The sequence below is a fragment of the Trichosurus vulpecula genome, chromosome 9 (genome assembly GCF_011100635.1).
Source record: "Trichosurus vulpecula isolate mTriVul1 chromosome 9, mTriVul1.pri, whole genome shotgun sequence".
In the NCBI taxonomy this organism is placed as follows: domain Eukaryota; kingdom Metazoa; phylum Chordata; class Mammalia; order Diprotodontia; family Phalangeridae; genus Trichosurus; species Trichosurus vulpecula.
In genome coordinates, this window is record NC_050581.1 from 4,013,106 (window position 1) to 4,039,804 (window position 26,699).

General features: G+C 35.6%; 1 protein-coding gene across 2 annotated transcripts in view; it reads right to left on the bottom strand.

The window, feature by feature from the left end:
* Positions 1 to 1,361: 1,361 nt before the first annotated feature.
* RBBP6 (RB binding protein 6, ubiquitin ligase) overlaps positions 1,362 to 26,699 on the bottom strand; it is a 37,159-nt gene continuing 11,821 nt past the window's right edge. Inside the window, exons 4-17 of one of the 2 annotated variants that reach the window (XM_036738486.1) lie at positions 23,709 to 23,753; positions 21,470 to 21,558; positions 21,214 to 21,310; positions 18,646 to 18,785; positions 15,165 to 15,337; positions 12,561 to 12,664; positions 12,105 to 12,445; positions 10,269 to 10,365; positions 10,069 to 10,147; positions 9,928 to 9,982; positions 8,313 to 8,675; positions 7,931 to 8,032; positions 5,308 to 7,062; positions 1,362 to 3,363 (exon numbers count right to left, since the gene is read on the bottom strand). In XM_036738486.1, the coding sequence (XP_036594381.1) occupies positions 1,779 to 3,363; positions 5,308 to 7,062; positions 7,931 to 8,032; positions 8,313 to 8,675; positions 9,928 to 9,982; positions 10,069 to 10,147; positions 10,269 to 10,365; positions 12,105 to 12,445; positions 12,561 to 12,664; positions 15,165 to 15,337; positions 18,646 to 18,785; positions 21,214 to 21,310; positions 21,470 to 21,558; positions 23,709 to 23,753 (5,025 nt within the window). In that variant the 3' untranslated portion in view covers positions 1,362 to 1,778. The remainder of the gene's footprint in view (positions 3,364 to 5,307; positions 7,063 to 7,930; positions 8,033 to 8,312; positions 8,676 to 9,927; positions 9,983 to 10,068; positions 10,148 to 10,268; positions 10,366 to 12,104; positions 12,446 to 12,560; positions 12,665 to 15,164; positions 15,338 to 18,645; positions 18,786 to 21,213; positions 21,311 to 21,469; positions 21,559 to 23,708; positions 23,754 to 26,699) is intronic. The other variant, XM_036738487.1, reaches the window with a different exon arrangement.

Genomic DNA, 26,699 nt, shown 5'->3' on the forward strand with positions numbered 1-26,699 from the left:
TTGGAAACCTGTTTCCAGTACAAAGTACTTCATAAAATTGACTGAAAAAAGCTTCCATTGCAAATAGACCTAAGAGCCACCCAAAATCCCAGGACTCTTTTTAGGGAACTCATTTTCAAGCTGGCTGTTAACCATGTATAACCTCTTTGTATCTACCAGGATTCAGAGAACAAGTGGCAGCTTTGCTCCCTCCTGAACCCCTAGGATCAAGTTCAAATTTCTTAATTCCTCATCCTAATTTCACCTCTTTTCCCTTTTACTCCAAATTTACTCTGCTTATTGTACTGCTGTTCCCACCTGGAATATTTTTCCCCCAAATTCTTTTTGAATCCTGTTTGAACTTGTTAAATTTTGTTTGTTCCAGTCCACATTGTTTTCAATTTCTTTTACTGCTAATATAGCTCTTACACGCTATCATGTATCTTTTCCACCGTTCTACCACAATGAAAAGTTAACTCTGGGTTCTTAGAGGATATGCCAGAGGCATGCACTCTGGCAGGTTGGAAAGATTACAGGTCAAGTAATGACTGTTCATTATGGAGGATGAGACTAGCTAATTACAGAGGGGCTCATTGCCAGGTAATTGGTTACAGAAATTCATGAAAACTACATTAGGGCATGGAAGAGCAGCAGTCTGCTGGCAAAGGAGTGCCCACACCAAAGAAATCATGGACCTTTTGAAATACTTAAATTGTGTGCAACCAAGGAATAAGTCAAACGACTTTTAAATAGTGTTGCCATATTACTAGTATTAGACGATTAGATGGTTAAATCTCTAGGGTTTCATTTCATATGAAGATGCAATTCAATTTAAATAGAAAGTGCATTTAACCTTTATCCATGGTACCTCATTAAAACAATTTTATTTTTAATGATTATCTGGGTAAAGGTCTGATTTCTTCACATCAAACTTATTAAAAGGAAAAACTTGTGAATATGGCCAGGTCAACGATGAAACATATTACTGTATGTAGGACATATTATATATTATAGTATATATATTATTAAAAATTTTAATTGAATAAAGCAGTTAAATTATCCTTATGATATAAAGAGTTGAAAAGCTATATAGCTGAATATGGCAGATGCTCTGAACTCGAGTCAAACAGTGTACACATTTTTTGCTTCAGAACTTTATTGTTCCCCCTAAAAGATGGAATAAAGATTAGATTACTTTGTTGAGTGATAAGGTTTTTTTTTGTTTTCCCATTTGCAATTTACTACTAAAAGGAACAATATATACACACAATATCCTTGGGTAATGTTAACCTTGAAATTGATGAAAAGAATCTATATCAGAGACTCAAGAGTACTTTGGGGGATTTTTTTTTGTGCTTCAGGCAAAATATAACACAATTGAAAAGTTTACTGAAAACTTTTATTGTAATCAAAAAGTGACATAACAGGGCTGTAATGAATTCTGCAAATCATTCTGCTGATATTTTAGAACGGATACCAGCTTTTTCTGCCAGGCAATTAAAAAAATTCAAATGTGAAAATTTCACAGTACAGTAAACTCCACCCAAACTAATTAATGGTGGTTAAAAATAAGATGCCCCAGGCAAAACCTCTCATGTTACATGGTCACAACTCACAATTCTGTACAAAAAGTTCGTGTTATAAAGCTCTGATGTAAAAATCAAATAATCAAGCAGCAATATTTTAAGTGCAGCACAGGGTCTTCCATGTCATTATTTACAAAGCTTGAATCTGTTTACATTATAACAAAATTTAATACAGATGACTTAGTAATTAAGTCAATTTTTTAATCTGTCATTTTATACTGTGACAGATTTAACTTTTTGGTCATCCTTTTCCTTTTCCTTCTCCTTTTCTTTATCTTTGCTTTTCTTGGATTTTTTCTTCTTATGCTTGTGTTTTTGACTCTTTTCCAATTCTAATTCAGTGCCTGTGTGTTTCTTATGTTTCTTATGTTTTTTATGTTTCTTGTGCTTCTTTTTTTCCTTTTTCTTTTTCTTCTTCTTGCTGTCCTGACTTTCCGCTGAGCTAGCGCTGCTGCTGTGGCTTCGTGTCTGGCTTCCAGAAGGGCTATGACTGCGACTTCGGCTGACACTAGGACTACTTTGACTCTGACTTCTTACACCTGTTTGGCCAACTACTGTTGCATCCAGGCTCTCTTTAGGTTTCTCTACCACCTTATCTTTCAATTCCTTAGGATTTTTCCCCAGAGTTTCTTCCTCTTTTGCAGACACATTACTCTCACTGTCACTTTCATTATAGTCTGGCACAAAAGCGGCCTCATCAGTTTCTCTCGTTAAATCAGAAGAAAGTCGAGAAGAGTGGCTTAACTGGGGCTTAGGTTTGACAACAGTCTTATCACTCTGTCCGGTAACATGCTCTTTTTCAATCTGTGTATCTGGTGAGATATGTCTACAAAATAATTTATTTCCACTTAACTCTTTCTCTTTATTGTTCTTGGTTTCTGATACATGCTTCTCTCGCTCTTTAACAGGATTTTTGTCTATAGATTTATTGTCATCATTTGAACGTTTGGAATCATGAGCAGCTTTGTGATCATATGGTCTTCTGTCCTTTGAAGGACTAGAGTTGCTTCTTTTTGATTCTCCTACTCCCTTTTTAGGCAAATCTGTCCTTTCATCTTTCAGTTTATTTTTCTGACCCAACGAAGATTCTAATTTAGTTCGAGAAGGAGAATCTTTTCTTCTTGTTAAGTCACTCCTCTCATCTCTCCGTTTGGAGCCAGAGTGATCTCTGTTATCATGGTCTACCTTTTTGTCTCTATTAGGGGTGAAGTCTTTACTTGAGGAGCCACGCCCAGAATCGTGCTTATCTGAAGTTCTACTGTCTTTGGAGGATTGAGAAAGACTTTTAAAGTTTCCTTGTTCATTTATACGATCTACACCACTATCTTTTTCTGTCTGAATGCTGCTTTTCCTTTTTTCGGAGTTTTCCTTATCTGACACGGAATGATCCCGATCTTTGGTTTTTCCTTTTTCACTGGATGAACAAGTTTTTGAACTTTTGGCCTCGTGCTGTACACCTTCATGGCTTACTTCTTTTGTGGGCCTCTGAATTTTCTCTGATGGCTCGATTTCTTTTTCAATATGCTTAACAGGATTTGATGGCTTGGTGCTAACATTTTTAATAACACTAGCAGGCTTTCCCACAGTTGACAGGGCTTGTGTAGATTTCATGTCTTCCTCTTCAGACTCAAAGTCATCTTTGTCCCACTTGGACTGAGGAACCTGAATCATAATAATGACATCTTCAGCAGGAGCAGTGTTATCATTGTTATATTCTTCCATGGTCTTAATGACAGTTCGCTTTGTGTCTGGTTTTTCTTCAGATTTCCTTACAGGGCTGCCTCCAGTTGAACTTGTACTAAAGAAAATTGAAACATTAATTGGTACCTAAAATTTAAATGCTTTCCTAGACCAGTAAAATTTCATTTAAAGATGACCAATGAAATATTAATTTTTACTTAAAGACATTTTGAAAACGTCTCAAATATTGGCCTTTTAAGGAATATATGGATAAGGGATATATGGAAATTAAATGTTAATTGAGGATTAAATGATCCTGGTTTAATGATCAACTCCTGAAGTACAGAGAAAGAATTTTTCTTTCTCAGTAGAGTGTTGCTTCACTGCTTTCTCTTGTTCTGAGGTGGACTAGGCTATACCCGTACAGTTTTTATGACTGGTAAAGTGAATAACAATACTGCATTTGTCTTTATAGAGGGCGACTACGGGCAGACAGGCCTCAGCAATGGTACAGGATACCCAATCTTGCCCTGACCAATAAAGCTTTCACAGTAACACTGATACTCAATAAAATCCTATGATGACATTACACAATACTGTTGTGATAGTTACCTTTATAACAATCCCTAAGGAACTAAACTGCTTCAATCTAAAAGCTGATCCATCTAAAATCTTGCTTTCTTAGGTATCAAAGAATGATAGTAGGCAAAATATTTCTTTACTCCATTAAATTGAAAAACCTCGAATATTAGACGACTGGTGATTTCTATGCATGTCATCACAGAACACTGGTTTGACGGTCTACTCCAAGCTGTCTGACATAAGCTCAGTGGCAGGCACACTGCAGCACCTAAGTTCTTGATGGCTTTCTTCTACTTTTTGCATCATATAAATCCATTCTTTTATTCTGTTTTAACTGAAAATCTGGATTCTATAAAACCTTGAGTGCAAGGTAGAGGGTGGTTAAGAATGGACAACATGCAGCAAACCAAGTACTGTTAAGCAGAGCAGTGTGGCGTCACTGTTCTGAGTTATCTTACTGTTCATTTAGTTTAACTTAATTTCATCAATTAAAACTAAATGGGGAAAATCTAATCAATTAATGAATTATTATCAAAGCCTGAATTGCAGAATGTAGAAAGAAATAATTTTATTACACTAAGTAACTCAAACTGTTGCCTATAAGTAACACTTAAAGCAGTGGTTCTCAAACTTTTTGGTCTCTGGATCCATTTATAGTCTTAAAAATTATTAGACAGCCACCTCCTTCCCCCTCAAAAAAGGTTTTATGTGGGTTTAGCTATCAATATTTACCATACATTTGAAATTATAACATCTTAGTACACTAATTGTAAAAACCGTTTCGACCTTATCAATTCTTCCTGCAAGGGTTTCAGGAACTCCCAAGGTTCCCCAGATCACACTGATAACCACTGAGTAAAAGGAACTATTTCAATGAAAAGCATGATTTAACATGAATTTTAAAACTGACAAAGATAAAGATTTCTAAAAACAAATGCTTAGAAATCTCTTCGTTTCATTGGGAATGTAGCCCAACCTACCTAGCTCCTAAATTCTTAATGTCCCTGATTAATAGTCATCTGGTTTCTGGCTTAAGTACCTCCAACATTAGGGAAATAACTACTTCCTGAAATAGCTCATTCTGCTTTTGACCAGATCTGATAACAAGCTTTACACTGAAGCTGGGCTGGCCTCCCTGTAGATTTCATTCCTTGGTCTTGGTTCTGTTCTCCAGGATGAACAGAAAGATCTCTTTTCCATACATCATCACTTACATGCTATATGGAATCAAGAAGGTATTAAGGTGCTCATCAGCAAAACATTTGTATTTCCAAATGGATACGTGGACTTTATGGGAACATACCCCTCAGTTTATATTTGTCCTAAAATGTTATTTCAATTTTCTTAGCAAATCTGTTTCCCCAGAGACAGTACAAAAGTGAACCAGACCCAAATTATTACCACCAATTCTCTATTAGTAGAATTCTTATAAATGAAATTGAATTATCTTACATATTTGCAGTGAAGAAAAAAAAATTACCTGGTATAATCCACAAGAGTTGAGCTAGATCCTTCAGTAGCTGTCACTTTTCTTCTTACTTTGCCTTTAACTTTTTCTTGCTTAATTTTACTGGATGTTGGCTCCAATTTTTCAGTGAGTTCTTTTGCGTTGGGCGGATTTTCTCCACTTCCAATTTTTTTCCCCGTTTCTCTGTTGAGCTTTATCTTTTTGGCCGGAGCAGTTAATACAGCTTTGTCTTTTTCTGGGGTCCTATCTGTTTTCTCAACATCTGGCTCAATTTTGCGCTTTGGTGATGGCTTCATCATTTCAGCAACTTCTGGCTTAGAGTTTTTCAATGACAAAATTTCATGTTCTTTATCTACACCCTTTTCTTCAGCTTTTCTTTTTCTTTTTTCTGGCTTGGCATCAGCTGGCTTACTTTTCTCATTAGTCTTTTTCGACTTTTCCTCCTTGTTAGCTAGCTTTTCTTGTTTGGCATCTTTTGAATATTCCTTTTTAACTTTTTCCTCCTTGGTGGATTTAGTTTCTTGATGTTCTTTTGTCATCTTGGGATGAGCTTTTCTGGGTGTACTAATGGTCTTTTCATCTTTCTGGGAGGAGGACTTAGTACTCTCTGTCTTTGGCACCTCCTCTTTGGCTTTTTTGGATGGTGGTTCAAATCTTGGAGACTTTTCACGTTCTACATCTATTTTTTCCTGGGATGCTTTAACAGGTTTTGCAGTACTCTCTTTTTTGGAAGCAGCAGTTCCTTCATTTTTACGTTTAGTCTTGTCACCTTTTGCTTTTGGTTTGTCCTTTTCTTTCTTTTCCTTTTCTGACACAGGTTTAAAAGTGATTGACTCTGCCTCCATAGGTTCATCTCTAACAGGGGTGGCATCATCTCTACTGGGGAGAATGAACAAGGAGTCTGTTTTAATATCTTCTCCACCTACAGGTTCTCTTTGTTTTCTAGAACTCTCTAATAATTCTGTGTTAGGAAAGCCTTCGTTTTCTTCCCCCTTTCTTCTCTTTCGATGTTTCTTATGTTTGTTTCCCTTTCCATCTCCTGGTGGATTTTCACTCTCCTTCTCTTTTGACTTGGCATTATCCTTCATGGTGTGACTGTCTCTTGCTGAAAGCTTTTCTGGATAATTGCCACCTATGTTGCGACTTCGATGACCTTGTACACTAGAATAATCTTCCCTGCGACCTCGAGCAAAGGGAGAATTCTCTCTTCTGTTGCCCAATGGTCCAAATCTCTCTGGAGAAAAGTTCTCCCTATTTGCTGGAGGTCTAGGCTGTGCTCCAGCAGCATAACCTTTGTAATATTTTTCATACCATTCTCTGTAATTTCTTTCCCATTCTCTGTAACGTTCTTTTTCAAATGGGTCTCTAAAGTCAACATTCCTACCATAGTAAGCTTTTATATCATAAGGTGGTGGAACCTCTCTGTATCTGTTAAAGTATTCACGTTCTGTTTCTCCTTGAGGTATATTTCGTTTATTAGGAGACTGTCCCCTAAAAACTGGGGGAGACCTTGATCGTGAATGGTATCGCCGATATGGTGGTGACCTTGACCTTGAGCGGTGATATCCATGAGACCTGGATCTTGAACGATAATTTCGACTTTTCCCTCTGCCTCTTCTGGGATATGGAGGCGATCGTGAATAAGAACGAGAGTGTGAACGGCTAAAGGATCGAGAATAGGAACGTGAACGTGAGGAACCAGATCTTGACTTAGAATAGGTATAAGAACTTCTTGAATAAGAGGAGCCGCTATATGGGGATTTAGACCTGAAAACAAAACAAAACCCAGGACTGAGGAATGCAAATCAAATGTAGCTTTTTCAACTTCTAGGGCCTCTCTCTTTTCAGTTCCCTGCTTTTTCTATGACTGTCATATTTTAGTTTATCTAAGGAGATAGAGACCCCTACTGGCATGTGGATGATAAGCACACAAGGACAGTCCATAGAAAATCTGTTCAATCAAGGCAAATTCCAACCAAATGGAATGTAGTGCACTAAGCAGTAACATGCACATAAGACTGATCACTCTATTCAGCTTTATCTTCCATTTGTTACGTTGAACATTTGTGACAATATTTTGTCCAATAATATTGCAGAAAGAATAAAGTACCAACATATCAAACAACTAGCGCTAGCTTTTAAAAACAATCAAGTCACAATCAGTTATGAATTTTAAAGATAAAATTCCTTTAAATAAACTTTTAGGGGAATGCTAACTCTACTTTGCTATTAATAAAACAATCTGAAGTATACTGTAGCTTCATATTTACTCAGGTTAATGTTCCAGCAAAAAGCCATAACTGTATGTTGAAATACTGCTCAAAGATTCAACTTTTTCACCATATATGCTCAACTTCTAGGCAGGGAACAACTCTATGGAAGAGTAATTTACTTCCCATAATCCCTTATTCTAAAAAATATGATTTACAATGATAAATTTAAATGAATCAACAGATGACAAGAAATGTTAGTTTTCCATTTCTATCAATCTAGACTGAATTACAAAGACAAAAATACAATCTTGTATTCAGATCTTTCCTTGAATATCCAGTCCCATTATTATTTTTTAAATCTCCTATCTTGTGTCCTGCTAGATTACTTTTTATTCTATCATGAAGGCTTACAAAACACTAACCTTGAAAATGAGCGCCTACGCTCCTTTTGAATCTTTTTGTATTCCATCAATTCCTTAGCAAAATCATTTGTAAACTCATCTAGTTTGGACTTTTTCTTTTCCCTAGTAAAATAAAGTTAAAGAGTAAACGTTAACAAAAAATTGTGTAAGAACTAACAAGACAAATATAATTAGATCATGAAGCAAATGAATGAAATAGTCAAGCTTTCATTTTAAAACAGTAACTAGGAATCCCTATTAAGTTTCTTGGATGCCTTATTTTAAATCTTTATGTGGTTTACCTTTTTTCTAAAGAGCACATGGGAAATGTTTCCACAAGCACCCATTTTAATATATACTTATCACTAAAATAAAAAAATTTAACTGCAAATTAAATACTCACTCCTCTTTTAGTCGTCTTTGCTCTCTGTAGAACTCTTCCCTGGATAAGGGTGGAGCTTGTGTTGTTGGAATAGTATTTGAATGAGCTGTTTGTACTGCTGTTGATACCCAAGGTGTTGATAAATTTGCAGGTGCTGGAGGGAAACCTGGAGGAGGGACGCTGTAGCCAGCAGGTGGTGGTTGCCCAGGCGGAAACTGTGGAGGGAACTGTGGTGGAGGAACACCTGGAGGGAGAGGAAGTGTGTGGGGAGGTGGTGGATACAAAGGAGGTGGTGGTACAGGTACAAAGACAGGCGTTGCTGGTAGTGATGGGCCTTGAGTCCTCTGTGAGCGTTCGCCATGGTGTCGTCCTCGATTTATGCTTCTAAAGAAAAAAAAAACTCTTAAGTCATGATTAATTCATTCACTTTGGGAGCACAATGTAAAATTCCCTATGTTTTTAGGAATTAAAAAAAGAAACCCATTCTTTAGATTTTATTGTATACTTTAGATTCCACCCAATCAGAATTGAACAGATTTCTTTGTTATCAATTTACTCAGTAAAACCAATTTTATTAGTGCAATTAAGACCTGGAAAATATTTAGCCTACTTCGGAAAATAAATGCTTATAAAAGTATGAAAGACAGTTTGTCACATTTATTCAATCAGTAAGCATTTATAATGAAGTGATCTCTGCTCTCAAGGAACTCACAATCTCTAGAGAGAAGACAGTAAGTACACCTATAGACAAAATATACAAAGTAGGTTAAGGTTACAAGGTAGTTTGGGGAGGAAAAGGCATTGTCAGTTAGGAGGATTGGAAATGGCGTCACCTAGAAGGCAGCAAAACTAAGAATTCTAAGAGGTGGATGGGAAAAAGGAATTCTAGGCATGAGGCCAGGGAGAGGTAGTCAATGAGAAGGAACAGAGATAGGACACTGGGTTTCACGTATGAGGAATAGTAAGAAGGACAGTTTGTGCTGCCAGTGACCTTACATATTTTCTAGTCCAATCCCCTCATTTTATAAATGACGCAATTGAGGCCCAGGAAGGAGAACTGACTTGATCAAGGTCATTATACCTCATTAGCAAAAGAGCTGGGACTTGACCAGGTATTTTGGCTCCTGGTTCAATCCTCTTTCTACTGAAGATTCTTATTCAATGAAGCAGCTCTTGACAAAATCTCTTTGCCCACACATCCAATGACAATTTGAAAATAAAACTATGTCCTCATAAGTAATAAAACTATATATTTATCCAATAATTTTACTAACTTAGATGAGGTATTAATACATTCCCAATCAGTGAGGTCTAATTAAACTTAATTTTATCTAAATTAAGCTGGATAGGGGTAGCTAGGTGGCACAGTGAATAGAACACCGACCCTGGAGTCAGGAGGACCTGAGTTCAAATCCGGCTTCAAATACTTGACACATTTACTAGCTGTGTGACTTTGGGCAAGTCATTTAACCCCAACTGCCTTGCCTTCCCCCCTCAAAAAAAACCAAATTAAGCTGGATCAAACTAAACATTTATAATGAACATTCAACAAATAAGTAACTCATTAAGTTTATATGTTCAATTACCTAACTTAAATGTATTTATTTTAAGACAATTTTCTTGAAAATATACTTACGGTTCCCAACCAGGCCTACCACCGGCAGAACGAGCAGCATTTATTCTTACTGGACCTTTGAATAGATACATAACAAAGTATGTGTTAAGTGAGGATAGAAACAGATTTTCAAAAATGGTTTTAAACTGTCATATTACTTACCAGTTGTAGGTATCAACTGTCCATGCAAAAGAGACTGTCCAAGCAAAGAAGGTGTTCCAAGTACAGGCACCTGATAGCCCTTGTGGAAAATCAAGAAAGGGACAGAACAGCAAAAAACAAAATAAAAACCCCAAAATTGTCAAATATTATTGGAAAAATCCCCAAAAACTTTAAAAACTTTATTACTCAAATAAATTTACCTTTTCTTCCATTAGTGCACTAATTGCTATTGACGAAGAAGCTTTAGGATGGTCTGATACCAAGGCTGCAGCAGGTAGAATTTTATTATCGGGATCACTGGAAAACAGAAGATAAATTGTGACAACATAAAGATAATCAGCACCGGTTTAGGTAACAGCTTTCAAAATGGGCAATCTTTTATTTCGCTACATTAACCTATGTTCCTATAAGTGAGTGCACTGGGAAAGTTTCAGAGTTAACTAAATGGTGTAACATTAATTAATTACATTACAGGTGATAATTCAGGTAACTTCTTGTATACTTCCCTGATATGCTGCATACTATGCACAATATAGTTTCTGTCTTCAAAAAGCTCATGATGAACTACTATCAACTTTAAGAAAGAACCATGTTGGATGTAACATTACCGATGTTACTATGTAAAAATCAGCTACGGACTTATATTACAAAATTTTAATTGGTTTTATATGTCCCTGTAAATACTATTTGCTCAGGCAAGGATGCTTCAAATAATATTCTCCCAGAAGTTACGATGTTGAAAAATGTAAAATCAAGATAATAGTCATAAATGTTAAGATTATTTAAGAACAATACAAAATTTACTAGAAAATTAGGATACCCTTCAATCTTAAATCAGCACTTAGCGGAACAGCTACGTAGCAGATAGGGGCCTTTAAAAGAGAGTGACACAGCTATTGTAGAGGACCACCAACATGGAGGAGGAAAAAACAATGGTTTGCAAATCAGAAGACTTGAATTCTAGTCATGACTCTGCCACCAGTTACATGATTTTAGACAAGTTAATTTCTCTTGGTCTCTGTTCATTCACTACAGGTCCTTTATATTTGAAAAAAAAATCTGCTTTTTAGTAGTAGCTGACACAGACATATTTAAGTACAGTATGCTAAATAAAGCTCCTTCATTGTAAAAGCTAGAAGGAAACTTAGAAATCATCTGTGATGGTGGGAAATTAAGGTACCTAGATTGGTTCATTGAAAATTACTGATGTAAACAAAAATATCTGACCTTGGGAAGAGACAAATAGGCATATCTGAGAAATAGAGACTTGGAAATAGAAAGTAAACAATGATTAAAAAATTCATATATGGTAGATAAGTGAGGGAACAGATGACATTGCTCAACAATGGTCGAAAATCTAGACTGGGAAGACTTCCAAGGAGAGATACAAGAAGAAAAAGACTCGTTGCTTGCCCTCTAAGATCTTACTAGAAATCTAGTTAAGCATAGATGCAAATAAATGTGATGGTGAAAAATAGAGAGGGCTGCGTTTCAACTTCATATGAAAAGAGACAGAAGATATCAAGATTAGGATGGATGGAATTTACTGCATTGTGAGAGTCAAAGAGTCAAAGTGAAAGTCAAAATCTCTTAGGGACAGAATACAGACTGAGAACAGAAGAATCAGGTATAGGATACCCCACAGTTAACAGGGGAGGTAAAGAAAAAGAAAAAACCTTTAGACCCTGGAGAGTAATTACAACCCTCTGTTCTGTCTTAAACAGAGAAAAGCACTAGACTAGGAGCCAAGACGTTTTGGTGCTTCCCGATTCCATTGGCACTTAACATTAACATTAACATTATTGTAAGTTCTTTTCACATCTTGCTTTCTCAAGGCTATGCTCCTTGTGGGGCTGGACCAAGTCTCACATTTCCTTTCAAATTCAATTGGCTTTTTAATAGTACCCTTTAATAGTACATACACATACCAAAAATTAATAACAGTGACCAACGTGCAATCAAAAAGGGAAAGCAAAAACAAACGATCACATTAACATTTTTAGCTATTTTCTAATACATTTAACACAAACACTTACCGGAAAGGTCCATCTGGTTTTTCTGAATGCACAGATATAGACACTGTGGCTGTTATATCAGGAACTGGCGCTGGAGTAGAAGGCTGATTTATAGGTACAGCAGATGATAGAGAAGACTGATTGGGAGTCATGGAAGATGATATAGAAGTAGCAGCATGAGTTGATGCAGATGTCACTGGAATCATTAAAGGGTCCTGTTGTCTTGAGATTGGAGGTCTCATTAAGGGTTGCAGGTTCCGCTGAATCAGTGGTCTTGGAGGTGGAATTGGAGGTGGTGGTGGGGGTATCTGTTTTCGAAGCCTTTTAGTATAGCCAGTTTCATTTTTGAAGTTATTAACAGCCTAGGGAAACCAAACAGTTTGTGTTAAAAACACAAAATTTAATAGGCTTTCTTGACAGTCAATGGAAAGATGTCCATTCATATTGAAGAGAATATACAAAACAGGATATATTTACCTGGCGTAAAAATTTGTTGGCAATTAAAGCATCAGGGGATACATCATTCTGATGACAAGTTGGGCATGTATGTTCTTCTGATTCTAGCAATGCTGTTCTTATACCTGTATTTCAAGACAATTTGCGTTATAGAAAGGATAACTAAACTTTGGTTCATGATTATACCACTGACTTTATAAATACACTTATCAAACAACCCCTTTTATAAATTCTATGCTGATCAATTCTGCATCTAAAAACCCTATACCAGGTGGCCAATCTAAATCAGTTTCTCCTTTCAGATTCGCTGCTACAAACTCTTCATTCCAGGAGTTAGGATGCCAAATACTTTAGATGAAGTAGAGGTGATACTAACCCTTATCAAGATGTGTGAATAAACGAATGAATATAGGAAAGAAACAACAGTGCTGATTAGTTTACTGCATCACTCCAGAAGGCCGACCATGGTGATCATTTTTGTGGGGTCACATCTACTTATGGAATCATAATTTAACATGTGGATGGGGTAAAAAATCACAAAACTTCAGAAAAACCAATTCCTCATATAGCTATTAAAATGTTCACTACTGGAGAAAACAGGTCAAAGATGCTGCATAACACTACAGGATTTAGTGCTGGAAGGGACCTTAAGAGGTCCCAACTCCCACATTTTACAAATCAGGAAACTAAGGCCAAAGGAGGTTAAGTCACTTGCCCAAGCTTACACAGATAATAAATGGCAGAACTGGGATTCAAACATATCTTCTGACACCGAATACAAAATTATATTACCCTAGAAAATTACCTTACCTGTCTATATGATAAACAAAAGAAACCCTATCATGAAGAATCCCCAATTCCATACATATTTTTAAAGTAAAGAATAAAACAAGGAAACCATGGTGGTACACAGCATGACTATCAGCTACTAACTAGAAATCATGGCCAAAAAGGAACCTGGGGATCACCTTGCAGAAAGTTTCAAAAGGCCAGTAAGAAGAGGTTAAATGCACTAAAGGGAGGAAACCAGATAGACAACTGGGGGATTCCTTATAGTCACAAGAGAAATCTAGGAATTAAAAATAAGAATAACATTGCTTTCAACTTTTCTAAGGAAAACGTTAATGAGATTCCTACCTGCAAACTGTCTTCTAAAATAACTAAGTCAGAATGGGTTTTGGAACGCACAGGATATTCCAGATCTAATCTAGAAACTAGTTGTTAATTAGTAGAACTAGGTGATATTTACTCAAGACTTTCAAAACAACTCAAGGGTGAAAATGGGAATGATAGGTTAACTGTCGTTGGCTTTTTCTTTGGCCACTACACTAGAAAACTGGCAGACTGCCACGTAACTCTCAAGCTGAAGATTAGGTGAATAACAATACACCACGGAGTCTTTCTTCCATATTAGATAAGGCAAGAGAAAGTGTAATAAAGGATATAATTTCTGAATACTGTTGGGCAAACAGTCTATGGGGGAGCAAAAATCATGTCTTTATTAAGGAAATCTCACCTAATTAATCTGAGTGCTTCAAGCAAGCACACCAGCTTTCTGATTAAAAGGAAATGGTTGTATGCAATTTAGGCCATTTGAAATACTTGTAATAAGGTTCCACAAAGCCTTTTATGAAAAACAAAAACAAAAAACAAAAAAAAAACCACTGAGTCATCCTAAGATTGGGGTACTGTTTTTATTATGGACAAAAAAATTACTTAAGAGACAAGGTATAGGGAATAAAAAGGTAGCTCTGTGGATTAGTGTGAAAACTTGTTGCTGTTTCTCACCTATGATAAACTAATTCAAATCACCTCCTAGGCAGCATTGCTGGGACTAGTTCATACATGGGACTATGGTCTTTGGATAACGAAACTGTAAGAAGAGACTCAGAGAGAGAGACGGGATGAATGGCTGAACAGACAATCCATGTTGTAAACTGTAGGTAGTGGGTATTTTTTCATTATAGTGTGGGGTGAAGGTAGGAAGGAGAAAGGGGACTACTGGACATCTATTGTAACTGGAAAGAGGTATTTTTGGATTAAAAAGAAAATGCTGTTTTAAAAAAACCTAGGTAAAAGAATTACCATCTCTGAAGACTTAGTTCAACTGACAGATGAGGCTTGCCAGCTAATTAAAGGAAAACCAGCATAACATATCACCACCTATCCCCGGCTTCGGCCAATTAGTCAATTTCCTCCAGTTCTAAGAGTGGGCGGGACTAGCTGGGACAAATGATAGGCTTGACCTACGAATATGGCAAGTTATTCACACAGACCAGAATCCCCGCCTCTTGTTACAATTAAGTCACAGAAATATTACGTTCATTTTTAGGCAAAACAGTGATAATTATAACTGCTTCTATCACCACTGCAAAGATACACAAAGAAAACTCTGGAGAAAATGCAAGTCCGAACAAATGTAGTTAATACTCATGAAAGTAGATTTGACTTTGTTGAATATTCATCTACTCAACACTCTTACCTGTGATAAAAGAAAGTATTTACCATTTCCTCATTTTTATTAACATATTAAGCTGCAAAATTTGGGAAACATAAAATGGCACGGGCACGTCCCAATACGGATATTTTGAAATATACACCACTTGTAGGTTTAACTGAACTTACATTCATCACAATAACTGTTTCCACAGCAGGGTATGACGACTGCATCAGTCATTATGTCTTTGCAGATTAGACATAACAGTTCATCTGGGATAGGGTCATCCTCTTCTGATGAAGAGGATGGGTCCTCTGGTAGGAAAGGTGGCTTTTCTTTCTTCCCTATGGCATATGCCTCTCTGAAATAAAAAAATTTAGACCTTTAAAAAGACTTTTGTCAATAAGGTGTAGTGTTACCTAAATCATGCCACATACTCCATTACATAATGGAGAGCAAATGTAATACCAAGCAATGAATTACAGCCACTTGAGTCATTCAGCACAAGAGAAGTTGAGACAAACACCGTATGTTCAAAATGATCAGGGAAGAAATTTCTTTAAGTAGCTCTTTGTAAACTATGCGAAGGTGTTCTGGGGCAGTGATTAATGCTAGGTAAATCAAAATCATACATTTTTTTGGGGGGGGGTAGAACGACGACAATAACTTTAGAGAGTCTCTAATAATTTTCACAAATGAGGAAATTGAAGTCCAGAGACATTAAACTATGCCTAAGTTCATCAAATCTGTTAGTGATAAAACATGGATTAAAACTCTCTGGAAATATAGTCCCATCTATCATACTGCCTTCCTAATTTTTATTAATTTTCTTTGAATTTTTTTCTATAGCCTTTACCATGTTACTAATACCAGTCTTTATCAAGTTAACACAAATAAAATGAAAAACTACAATTAGTATTTATATCACAATACACAAAAAGAGACAGTTTTAAGGGAAATATTTATATCATCACCATGCATATCTAGTCATAGTAAGCAGCAGCAGATTTCAAGACAGGTCTATATTATGATCAGTGTTGAAAAAAATGTATTCATCTATTCATAGTCAGCATCATGGAATCTCATTGCCTTATAACTGACTAAATGATTGGGATTTCGAACATGTGCTACAAAGAGATGAAATGACACTCCACCAGACATTCCTTGACAGTCTCATCTGGGTGTACAATGTGTTTAGTAGAAATGTATTATATTTAAATGTGCTACCAAAATGGAAACCCTTCTGGTAAATTTTAAATGATTACCAAAAAGCCATTAGATTCCAAACATTGATATTCCCTCCCCTGCAACCACCCTTCTTTCCCTTGCACAAATCTAGCAAATTTGTAGAACAGGAATGTCAGGCCTTAAGTTTTTAAAGAAATGCCTTTCCATTTCATTTAAGGAACAGTGTGTAGCTCTCAATGCGGAAAATGAAAGAATCTGAGCTGTACGTATTGGTAGTAGGGTACCTTAGGTGTGTTATTTGTGTTGCAGCTGCTCCATAGACATCACCACGATTCCAGAAATAAGTATCAATTTGCTTATGCCCCATTGTTCCCAATTTGTGAAAGAGGAGTCTCCCACTGCCCAAGAGAGAGAAAAAAAAAGAAAAAAAAAGAAGAGAAGAGGAGGAGAGGATAGAAAAAAGAAAGAAACAGAAGAGTCTGAGTTGCTTACCAGCGGTGTTAGTGGAGAGGGTGAAGGTTTCATTTAAAAATATTTTGGTCTCCCATCTCTCCCCAATATATCTGTTGTGTGTTTGGCACAAAGGGGTTTTGTATTTCAGCATTCAAGAGGGGTTTCAAAAGCAGAGGTTAATTATTAGTTGGGGTTCACAGGCAATGTTAATTTTTCCACCACAACTTATATTCTTTTAACCCATTTAAGTAAAATATAACTGAATAGGTCTGCTCTTAAAATATAGTGTCTGGGCTGAAACGGCAATTTCAGCTTAAATTTGTTTGGAAATTTCTATATAATGTCTTTGAAGTAGAGACAGTTTATGCTCAAGCTGCTTTGATATGAAACCACAAAAACACAGGACAGTGATTGATATAAAGTGGATGGCATGGGTAAGTGAGGAGGGTACAAGTGGGAAGGGGGGTGAATTTGAGAAAAATAAAAAAAAAAACCCTTCATTTAAAACTCTACATAATCTAATTCCTACCTGTGAACTAAAACAAAACAACAGTATCTTCAATGTTTTCTTTGCTATTTTAGCTTTTCATTCCACTCTAAATGTGCACATCATTGTCAACATCTCTCACTGGCTCACTCACTGAACTCTCATAACATACATGTTGAATGTAATATTAAGAAGTGTTTCATTTCTGCACATTAACACTGTTTAGGGGTGCAGCTAGGTGGCACAGTGAGTAGAGCATGGGCCCTGGAGTCAGGAGGACCTGAGTTCAAATCCGGTCTCAGACACTTGACACACTTACTAGCTGTGGGACCTCGGGCAAGTCACTTAACCCCAACTGCCCTGACAAAAAACAAACAAACAAACAAACGAACAAAAACACGGTTTAGGACAAAAAAAAAAAAAAAGATCTGGAGAACAAGAACAAGAAAAGAACATTCTACATTCTATATTTCTCATATAGTATATATTTTCATACAGCCTTTCAGAGTTGTAAGAGGCACCTTACAGAGCATTAAGATGAACCTCAACTTGACCCTTAAATTCCCCCTCCAACATCCTTGACAAGGCAGGGGTGGGGTGGGGTGGGGGTCATCATCCAACCTCTGCTTCAGTGTCTCCAAAGATAGGGAAATTTGGTTAACTCTCAAAGAAGTCCATTTGGCTCAGCTCTAAGTGTTAGGCAGTGTTTCTTTATATCTAACCCAAGTCTGCCTTCCAGGGCAAAGCAGAATAAATCTAATTCATCTTCCATGTGTGACAATTCAGATGCCAAATGGAATAAAGAGAGTGATAATAATTTGTTAACCACTAGAGAAAATATTTGAGTTTACCAGATGATAAAACTAATTTTATGGCCCTTGACACTAACTGTCCTGCCTTTATCTCCTTAAGAGCACATGACATTAAACCAGAGTAATCATCAATAAACTTTTAACAACACAACCAATTTCACCTAATATTTAACCTTCCTGAAACTGAGATTTTAAACTTACAATATACTTAAACCTGTAACTAACATGAAATCTTCACACTTTAGCTGTATGTAATACTCAGCACATTTATCTTCTAACCCATAATATATAATTTTGTTCCAAACTCATTAGAACTAAAATAATTACCTCAGATTTCATGATGATTTGTAAATCCCCTCACTCTCAAAATAAACTGCCTATAACAAAAATAAATCTAGGGGGAACATGTGCAAGTATGTATGTGAATGAGGAAGAAGGCAGGGAATGCCAGGAAAAGAAAAATTAGAAGACTACAAGGGAAGGGGCACCCACATGGACAATTTTACAAAATCCCAAAACCCACTTAAAATTTGCTTAAAATGGAGCAGACTGCAGCCTCTCATCCTTAATATAGAAATGCAACTTGTGGAGACCAGAGGTCTTAGCATACAATGTTCCCTAAGGGGTCTAAATAGCAAACTCACAAGCAACCAAACAACAGCATTGCACCCTGGGACCTATAGTCTCCACAGGTCACATTTTGGCCCCACCTCTAACCCGAGTACTTACGCATCTATAGTTGGGATTGCATATTTTCCAGTGTTGGTAAGCATGGCACCTTTCATGTTAGGATCTTTGACCTCCATCATAAAACTCCTAGGAATTCCAGTACTCTTTTTAATCCTGGGAACTGATTCAAAGTTTTTATCCTAGTCAGAAAAAAACATAAATGTTTTCACTTGTTAAAACAATACAAAATACTTAACCAGCCAAACTTTGCTTTTACTAATGATGATCACTCAACATTTATAAAATGCTTTAGAGTTTACATAAAACTTACTAAAGGTAGAAGTATAAATTATCACTTATACTTAATGAGACTCAATCATTTGCCCAAACTCACAGAGCTATTAAAGCTGAAAGCCAAATCTGAGTCTTTTCGTTCGACTCTCAGAATGAAACTAGAAGAAAGATCCTACATCTAGTGAAAAATGTTTCCAATTTTAAAATGTTAAAAGCCTTATATAGTACTCTGGTTAAGAAAAAAAAAAAAAACCAAAAAAAAAAAAAACCCAAAACCAAAACCAAAAAACTGGTACCCCTCCAAGTGAAAAATAAAATAGTGCTCAAATAACAGACTAGAATATCCTTTTATGATCAATTATCTTATGGAGCTCTTGATTTACTCATTTAAGTTAAAAGTTTTTACTGGTCTTCATAGAAACTTACTTGAAAACAAACACACCCACAAATATAAATTGACTTCAGAGTACACACGTTGCCTCTGAAGGTAAGATTCTGAATGGGACAGACCATCTTGTCCTAGTCCTTAATTTTACGGATGAGGAAACTGAGACCCAGAAAGGTTAAATGACTTGCTCAAAGTCACACACATTATCTACAGAACCAGGATGCCAAATCCAGTGTTTCTGTCATTACTGACTGCCTCCTTGGCATTACAATTTCAGTAGGATTACTAGAATTAAAAAGTAATTTTGCTTCTAATTTTATGCTCTTTTAACTGAAATGTTAATGCAAATAACATAGAAAAGACTGCATATAAATTACTAGAAGCTTAAGAATGAGCAACAGAATGTAGGCAGGTCAGTACTACCTACCATTATTTGTACTTTAAGGTTCTCATATTACTAGGAAATACTAAGGAAAACATTAGACTTTAAAGAAAAACCCACAGGTCAGTAGGAAGAATTGTAGTCCGATGTGATTTAGCAGGGGCAATATAACATAGTGAAGAGAGTATAGGACTTAAACAGATGTGGGGTTCAAATCCTGCCTCTTATAGTCAGTGGCTGGGCAACTCTGTTAACTCTTTTTGAGCCTGTAAGCTTCCAACTGTAAAATGAGGTTAAATAACATCTGTAGTTAACTTCTTTACAAGGCTTTTGAAAGGACCAAGTGAAATGATGTATATAAAGCCTTTTGAAAATGAGAATGCTATCTAAAGGCCAGTTATTTTTATTTGATAAAGTATGAAAATAGTACAACCTTACTGCCTCTCACTATACACTGGTGGATCACCTTCAGCTAACCATATGCCAAGTAACTAAAACTGAGGCAAAGGAAGAAGTTCAGCATTTTCAATTTGGATTTGTAAGATGTGCAAAAGTCTCATCAGAGTTAAAATACCAAGGAATGTTCTCTGTGAAGAGGCAGCATGGTACAACAGAAAGGGTACCATCTAAGGAAACCAAAGACCTGGATTGTAGGTCCAACTTGGACCCTGTCTAGCTAGCCTGTGACCCTAGACAAGTCACTTAACCTCACTGACCCTCACACTTTCCTCATCTAGAAAATTAGGGAGTCAGATAAGAATAAAATATTATGTCATTTCATAACTCTGAATGTCACAAAAAAGAAAACATCAGCTCTGAAATTTTTTTGTTTGAAGTTTTCTGCATTTGAACATAAAGACTCAATACAAATAGCATGAGTTAGGAGGCTATGAAAAAAATTAATGAAAACTGTATCTTGGATTTAAAAATTTTAACCATCTAATGATTTTTCCCCCCACTATGGAAAATACGCAAAAAAAAGCAACTTCAATTGTACTAAGAGCTAACATTATCGCACTCATATTTGGTTATATACAGTTCCAAGAAAGTTTGCCTAATACTCAATTGAAAAAATTAATGTTTATCAAGGGGGGTGGTTTTGAAACCCAGCTTTGCCACTTAACTACTACCTAGGTGACCTTGAGAAAGTAATTTCTCTTCTCTGGGCTCATTTTCTCATTTGTAAATGGAAGAGACTAGACTGGATGAACTTAGGTCTCCTCCAACTTTAAGTCTATAATCCTATGATCTCTAAATCCAGATAAGAGATACCCTTAGACCCTTTATTTTCTTTGTTAGTGATTATGTTGTTTTTAACATATTTACCTTGGCTGTTAAAAATTCTTCTAACATTAGCCACTGAAGAATTTTTTTAATAAAGTGACTTGAATTTATAGTATCTGAAGCTGAACTTAAAAAGACTGAAATTCTCATTAGCTTCTAACTACCCCACATTGGAAACTATTTCACTCTATTATTCAAGTAGTAATTAGTTTTCATACTACGGTAACATACAAGATTGTATGTGTATAAAATAAATATTTGCATGATTCACAGAACTTACCCCATTTGTTGGGCAATTCTTTATGTAATGACCAGGTTTACCACACCGGAAACAGGTATAAGATGGTGGAGGGGGACCCAGAGGTTTCTTCATGTAACTGAAAGTTAAAAATAAGATATATAGACACACAGATGTATGTTCACACACAAACACACACACGCACATATACACAAGCTCAACTACATTTCCCCCCCTTTAAATACAAAGAAAATCCCCACCCATTTTACTATTCCAAAGGATCAACTTATGAACTTACTTGATTGGATCATATTCGTGGCCAGACTGTGACATCATTGCTTTAATTTTATCTTCTTCAGAAGCATTGGCTTCAGCCAGATTGGCAGTCTGTTTAACAGGTAATTATTTGACACACACATTAGAAACACATTTAAGTCCACACAGCCAAAGACAACACCACTCATCCGATCCTGTAAAGAGCAGCATCTAACTAAAGTTGCATCAAAAAAACTACTTATATATACTCCTGAAGATGCTCTGGGGAGTTCCTTAAGCCATTACATGATGTTTGGGTGTCTGTTTACTTGAGAAATATTTCTTGGGGGCACTCAAACCCTTAGGCCCTGTTTGTACTTTATAACAAGACTTGTGTATCTTCTCTAAACTTTGACTGATGTTAGGTGCAGAAAGAAAACAAAAAACCCACTCATTTGGATGTTCTTTCCTTAGATGAAGTCTCAAATTCCATGTTATGACTATAATAATTGGATTATAGCTTCAGTATAGAAATCTGAGTATGCTGTAGAAGGAACTAGAAATTAATATTTAGATTTTGATTTTACATGGCTACAAGTTATGATAGGTGATTATTCATAATTTTAAGTCTAAAACTTATGTCAAGCTAACTTCCAAATATTAAAGATGCTTAATTTAGAAAAGATTTACCATGTTAATAATTCATTATACACTAGTCCAGATACAAGCAGGGTCTAAGGGAGTGAATCCTAATTACTTGAATCTTCAAGCATCTACTAGCATTCAGATCAGCCATTCATTGGGTTTTACCTTTTTACATTCATTCACAAAACAAGCAACCAGTTTCAATGTTTTATTGTCAATTTCATATACAATACTTTTCTTAACATTAACATAGCTTAGAATGACAGTAACATTTACAGAAAATTTGATTACAGATGTTTAACAACTAATTTGTTTGAACCCAAACATTAGTTTACAAACAATTAAAAAAAAAAGAAAAATGAAAAAACAAAAACCCTCCCAAATCTCCCCCTGCAAAACATTAGTAGGAATAAACCAAAACTCAAATATGGCATTTATAATACATAAGAATAAAACAGTAAACTGTTAAAGACATTGCCTCTATGCTAAACCACACTGCATTAAGAGGTTAAAGTGAGTAACAGTTTTAACCTGCTTTATGTTATGAGGTTATCTGAATATTTATTTTTCAAAAACAGTAACTTAAAAGATGTTCACTGTTAGGACAGTTTTCACATTTTTTGGAAAAAAAATGGACACAAGCTAAAACAAAACCAAGGACAGGATAGGGACAGCACTAATGGAAAATTCATCTTTGCAGCTTACTTTCATGTTATTTTTGGTTTGTCAAAAGCATCTAGGATTGTGAAAATTCTTGATAGTTGGTGGGGGGTGGCGGTAAAGGGAAAGAAAGGGAAGGGGGGGAAGCTATAATCTGGAAAACTCCTAACTTTATCTTCAAAGAACATCTGTCTACTCTGAAATGAGTTTTACTTATCGAAAAGTTGACAATTCTATTTGTCCAGTGTAGTGAAGTCACTAGTGCTTTCCCAAACAAAATGTACACATTATTGAGCAGAATATATATGCAAGCAATCTTATAGCAAAACATGGCATATACAACAATTTCAAGAGGTGACATTTTGCCCATATGCCAAACATATACATTGGTATATTCCTATAAACAGTTATATACACTTACACAATTTACATAGTCTGTGTTCAAACAAATTAGGTTGTTTAACTTGTCTACTGCAGACAGACTACAAGTCTATAATTTAAAAAAACTCAAAAAACAAAGAAACCAAGCAACTGAAACATTCAAAATATTGGCCATCAGGTCAATTCAGAAATCCAAGAAATAATCATGTGATTGTCCATGTATTAAGGAAATGCTTCTATTTTGGCTGTTTAATAAGTCCACATAATATACAGCCAAACAGGAAATTCCTCCAGAACTTTGTTAGTTTCCAATGTAAAATTAAGCAAAAATGCATGAGGAAAAAACTGCTAAATGTAGCTTCATGTGCTTCTTCTTTCTGTCTTGAAGATGTGCAATACTCCAACATTATGTTGAGGCTGATAAGGTACTCCCCTATCTTCCCAAAATTGGAACTACTCTTTACAGGATAGTAAAAAATAAATGTACATTTTTTTCCAAATAAAATTAAGAATTCCCCCCTTTGAAAAATCTGCACCAGATACAAAATTATTCATAAGAAAATACAAGTGGTTCAAGAATATATATGTATATATACCTTTGTAAGCTGGGCCAGAGAAATAGACGCAGAAGAGTCATCAATCTGTTCATAAAAGATTAAACACACGTTCAAGTTCCACACTGAAAACATCTGTACGTGATAATTAAGCCCCTAATGCTGTTTAAAATCAAGTGCCGGGCATTTCCTTAAAGTCTGCTAACGAGCATGTTTTCTGCTATGTGCCGTGTGAAGTTAAAAGTGTAACTGATCCTATTTCACCCCCTCATAAGTGTGTCTACATATCTATGTAGATAGATATCATGCACAAGATAGCATGGGAGGGTTTCGATTACAGTAAAGAGATTGAGGATAAGAAAAAATATCAAACAGAAAGCTTGTAATAAAAAGTACTAGAAAAATCCCACGCCTTTCAATCCTCTTATCTTTAACTGATGATGTCCATGCTTGATTGATTGCATACTGCAAGTGCATACGTTCACACTGCCAAAGCTGACAGTTTTTGCTCCCATCTAAATGTCACTGTTATTGCGAATACATGTGCCTATTCTCCTGAAAAGTCTAACAATAGCTTCTTGTTTAAAAAAAAAAAAAAAGAGAAATAAGGAAAAAAAAGAGCAAAGCTATGTTAAGGCAAAGATTCCAAATGAAATGTGGAAGGTGAGGGAGGGAAGAAAAATAAGGCATCTTGTAGAGGTGAGGAAAATAGTCACTATGAGGCATTTTCACCCTTGGAGGAAAGGCAGTCAGTAAGATTTCACCCTGTCTCTAAGAAAGCCACCATACTGGCCAAATGGAATTAAGGTGCGTAACTGCAAGGAAATAAGGGTCCTTTACCTTAATATAGTTCAACTTTTCAAAAAGAACCTTCAAGATTCAACCACCTAAAATGAGATTTTTAGTACCAGGTAGGAGGAAACTCATCCCCATGATATATGCTAAAGTGAACTTTGACATGCGCTTCCTTTAAGTGTGTGTATATTGCACCTGCTTAGGTGCAATATTTCATATAAGTTAATGGAATTTCAGCCACACAGAGTAACTGATTTAAGATATCAAAAAAAAGAACTATGTAAGTTATCTGCCTAAAGCAAACACTCCAATGAGGAAATAGGAGCAAATAGTTTTACTGTCTTGCTTATATATTTTTTCAAAATCATAAGTTTGGACCTACATTCCACCTCAATATTTAAAGTGATCAACATCTAAAAACTTGTGAATCTGACATCAGTTTTGGAGGAAATTTAAAGCATGGAACATTGTCAGCCACCGCCTATGTTCCATTTCTAATGGGAAAGTAAAAAAAAAAAATTAACAGCTTTGAAAAAATTGGCTCATATTGTCTCTGACTGGACCTAAGCTGGGAATACAAATTTTGTGGATACTAACCTGATTTCCTTGGGAGGGAGGAGGGTTGTATGGAATAGTAATTTTCTTACCTCCAGAGGTTGTAAATAAAATGAATGACTACTAATTGTAAGAATTAATTCCTTGGTGTATTTCCTACCCCCAATACATGTGATGATATGGCTATCTTCTCCCTTTTATACCATATCTCATCTTCATTCTAGTTTCCATTTTAGCCTCCCATTGACACTACTATGCATATCAAACTGTCTTCTCAATGAATTAGATAGGGCCTGGTTTATATGAAAAGAACCCAAATTATTAAGCAGTGATTTATCTTTATGGAGGTGTTGTGACACCTAAGTAGGCTGTAATCCACAAAAGCCAAATTTATCATAAATTAAGTACTTGGAACTTTAAAAAACCCAATTTATTTTTTCCACATACTTTAAAGGCTTTAAGAGTGGAAAATGCCAGTGTTAAAAAAAAAAAAAGTTAGGGATTCACAAGTATTAGGCAATAAACAACCAAGTAGCTACTATCAAAATATTTGAGTTAATGAAGACTACAGCTTAAAGTCCCCCCAAAAGTGACAATGATTCATGTTATAGACTCATTCTTGCTTTATATGTAAACTTCCACTGAAATGAAAAGATCCCAACCTTTTTGCATCTAGTGAGTGGTCTTGGTTCTGTGAGCAATGGTTTAAATCAGAGTATACACACCATTTTACTGGCTTGAGGAGACATTTGCTCTCAATTTTCAAGTACTATAAAACTCATTTTTCACTGTTTAGTATCAGCATATAGACAGCTAGTTTTCATATCATTAACATGGAAGGATGACTAAACGAAATAAAGGCAATCTAGAAAATTATCTCTTAACTAGAGAATTGGTTTTAAAGCATAAAGATGATATATTTGTTTTCAACAACCAGATAGATGAATCCAGTCTATGGTACTTATGCCTTAAATTTTGTGTATGACTTCCATCCATGTAATTCTTAGTCTTATAAAGTTAGGCAGTAACTTTTAAGTTATGCCCAATGAATACATACTTACATACTCTCCCTACCTATGGTCCAAGCTAGTTAAGCTTTAATGTCAGAAAGTATACCCCAAGTATATGCTGGGGATTAAAAAGTTAGCTAATGACTCCATTTTAGGTCACTGTTACCTACTGTTAAATGACTATTCCTTAAAGAATGCTTCTTTTTTTTATAAAACAAATGAAAACCTAAAAAATTGCTCAAAATAAACTACTACTTAAAAGTGTAATACAGACATGCCAGGGAACACACGAGGCTAAAAGAATGTTAACTTTATTTATGAACATGTGATTTTGTGTTTATACACATGCTAGTAAACAAAAAAAGGAAAAGAATTCTGTTTTCAAGAAATAAAAGTTTCATCTGAATTAGTTCATTTACTGTAAATGTGGTTTATACAAATGCATTACATTAACTACTACAGTCATGGGAGAATTAGGCTAATTTGTGCTAGCATTTGGATACACACTGATGCATTAAAAATCAATTTTAACCAATCACCAGCAAAAACAGAAATCTGGACAATTTTACAGATTTATGCTTCAAAATAAAAACCAAAAAGAAAAAAAAAAGGAAAAAGTAAAGAACCCTGAATGTAGGAATTATGAGCTTAGAATAAGTATGTTTAGTTCCAT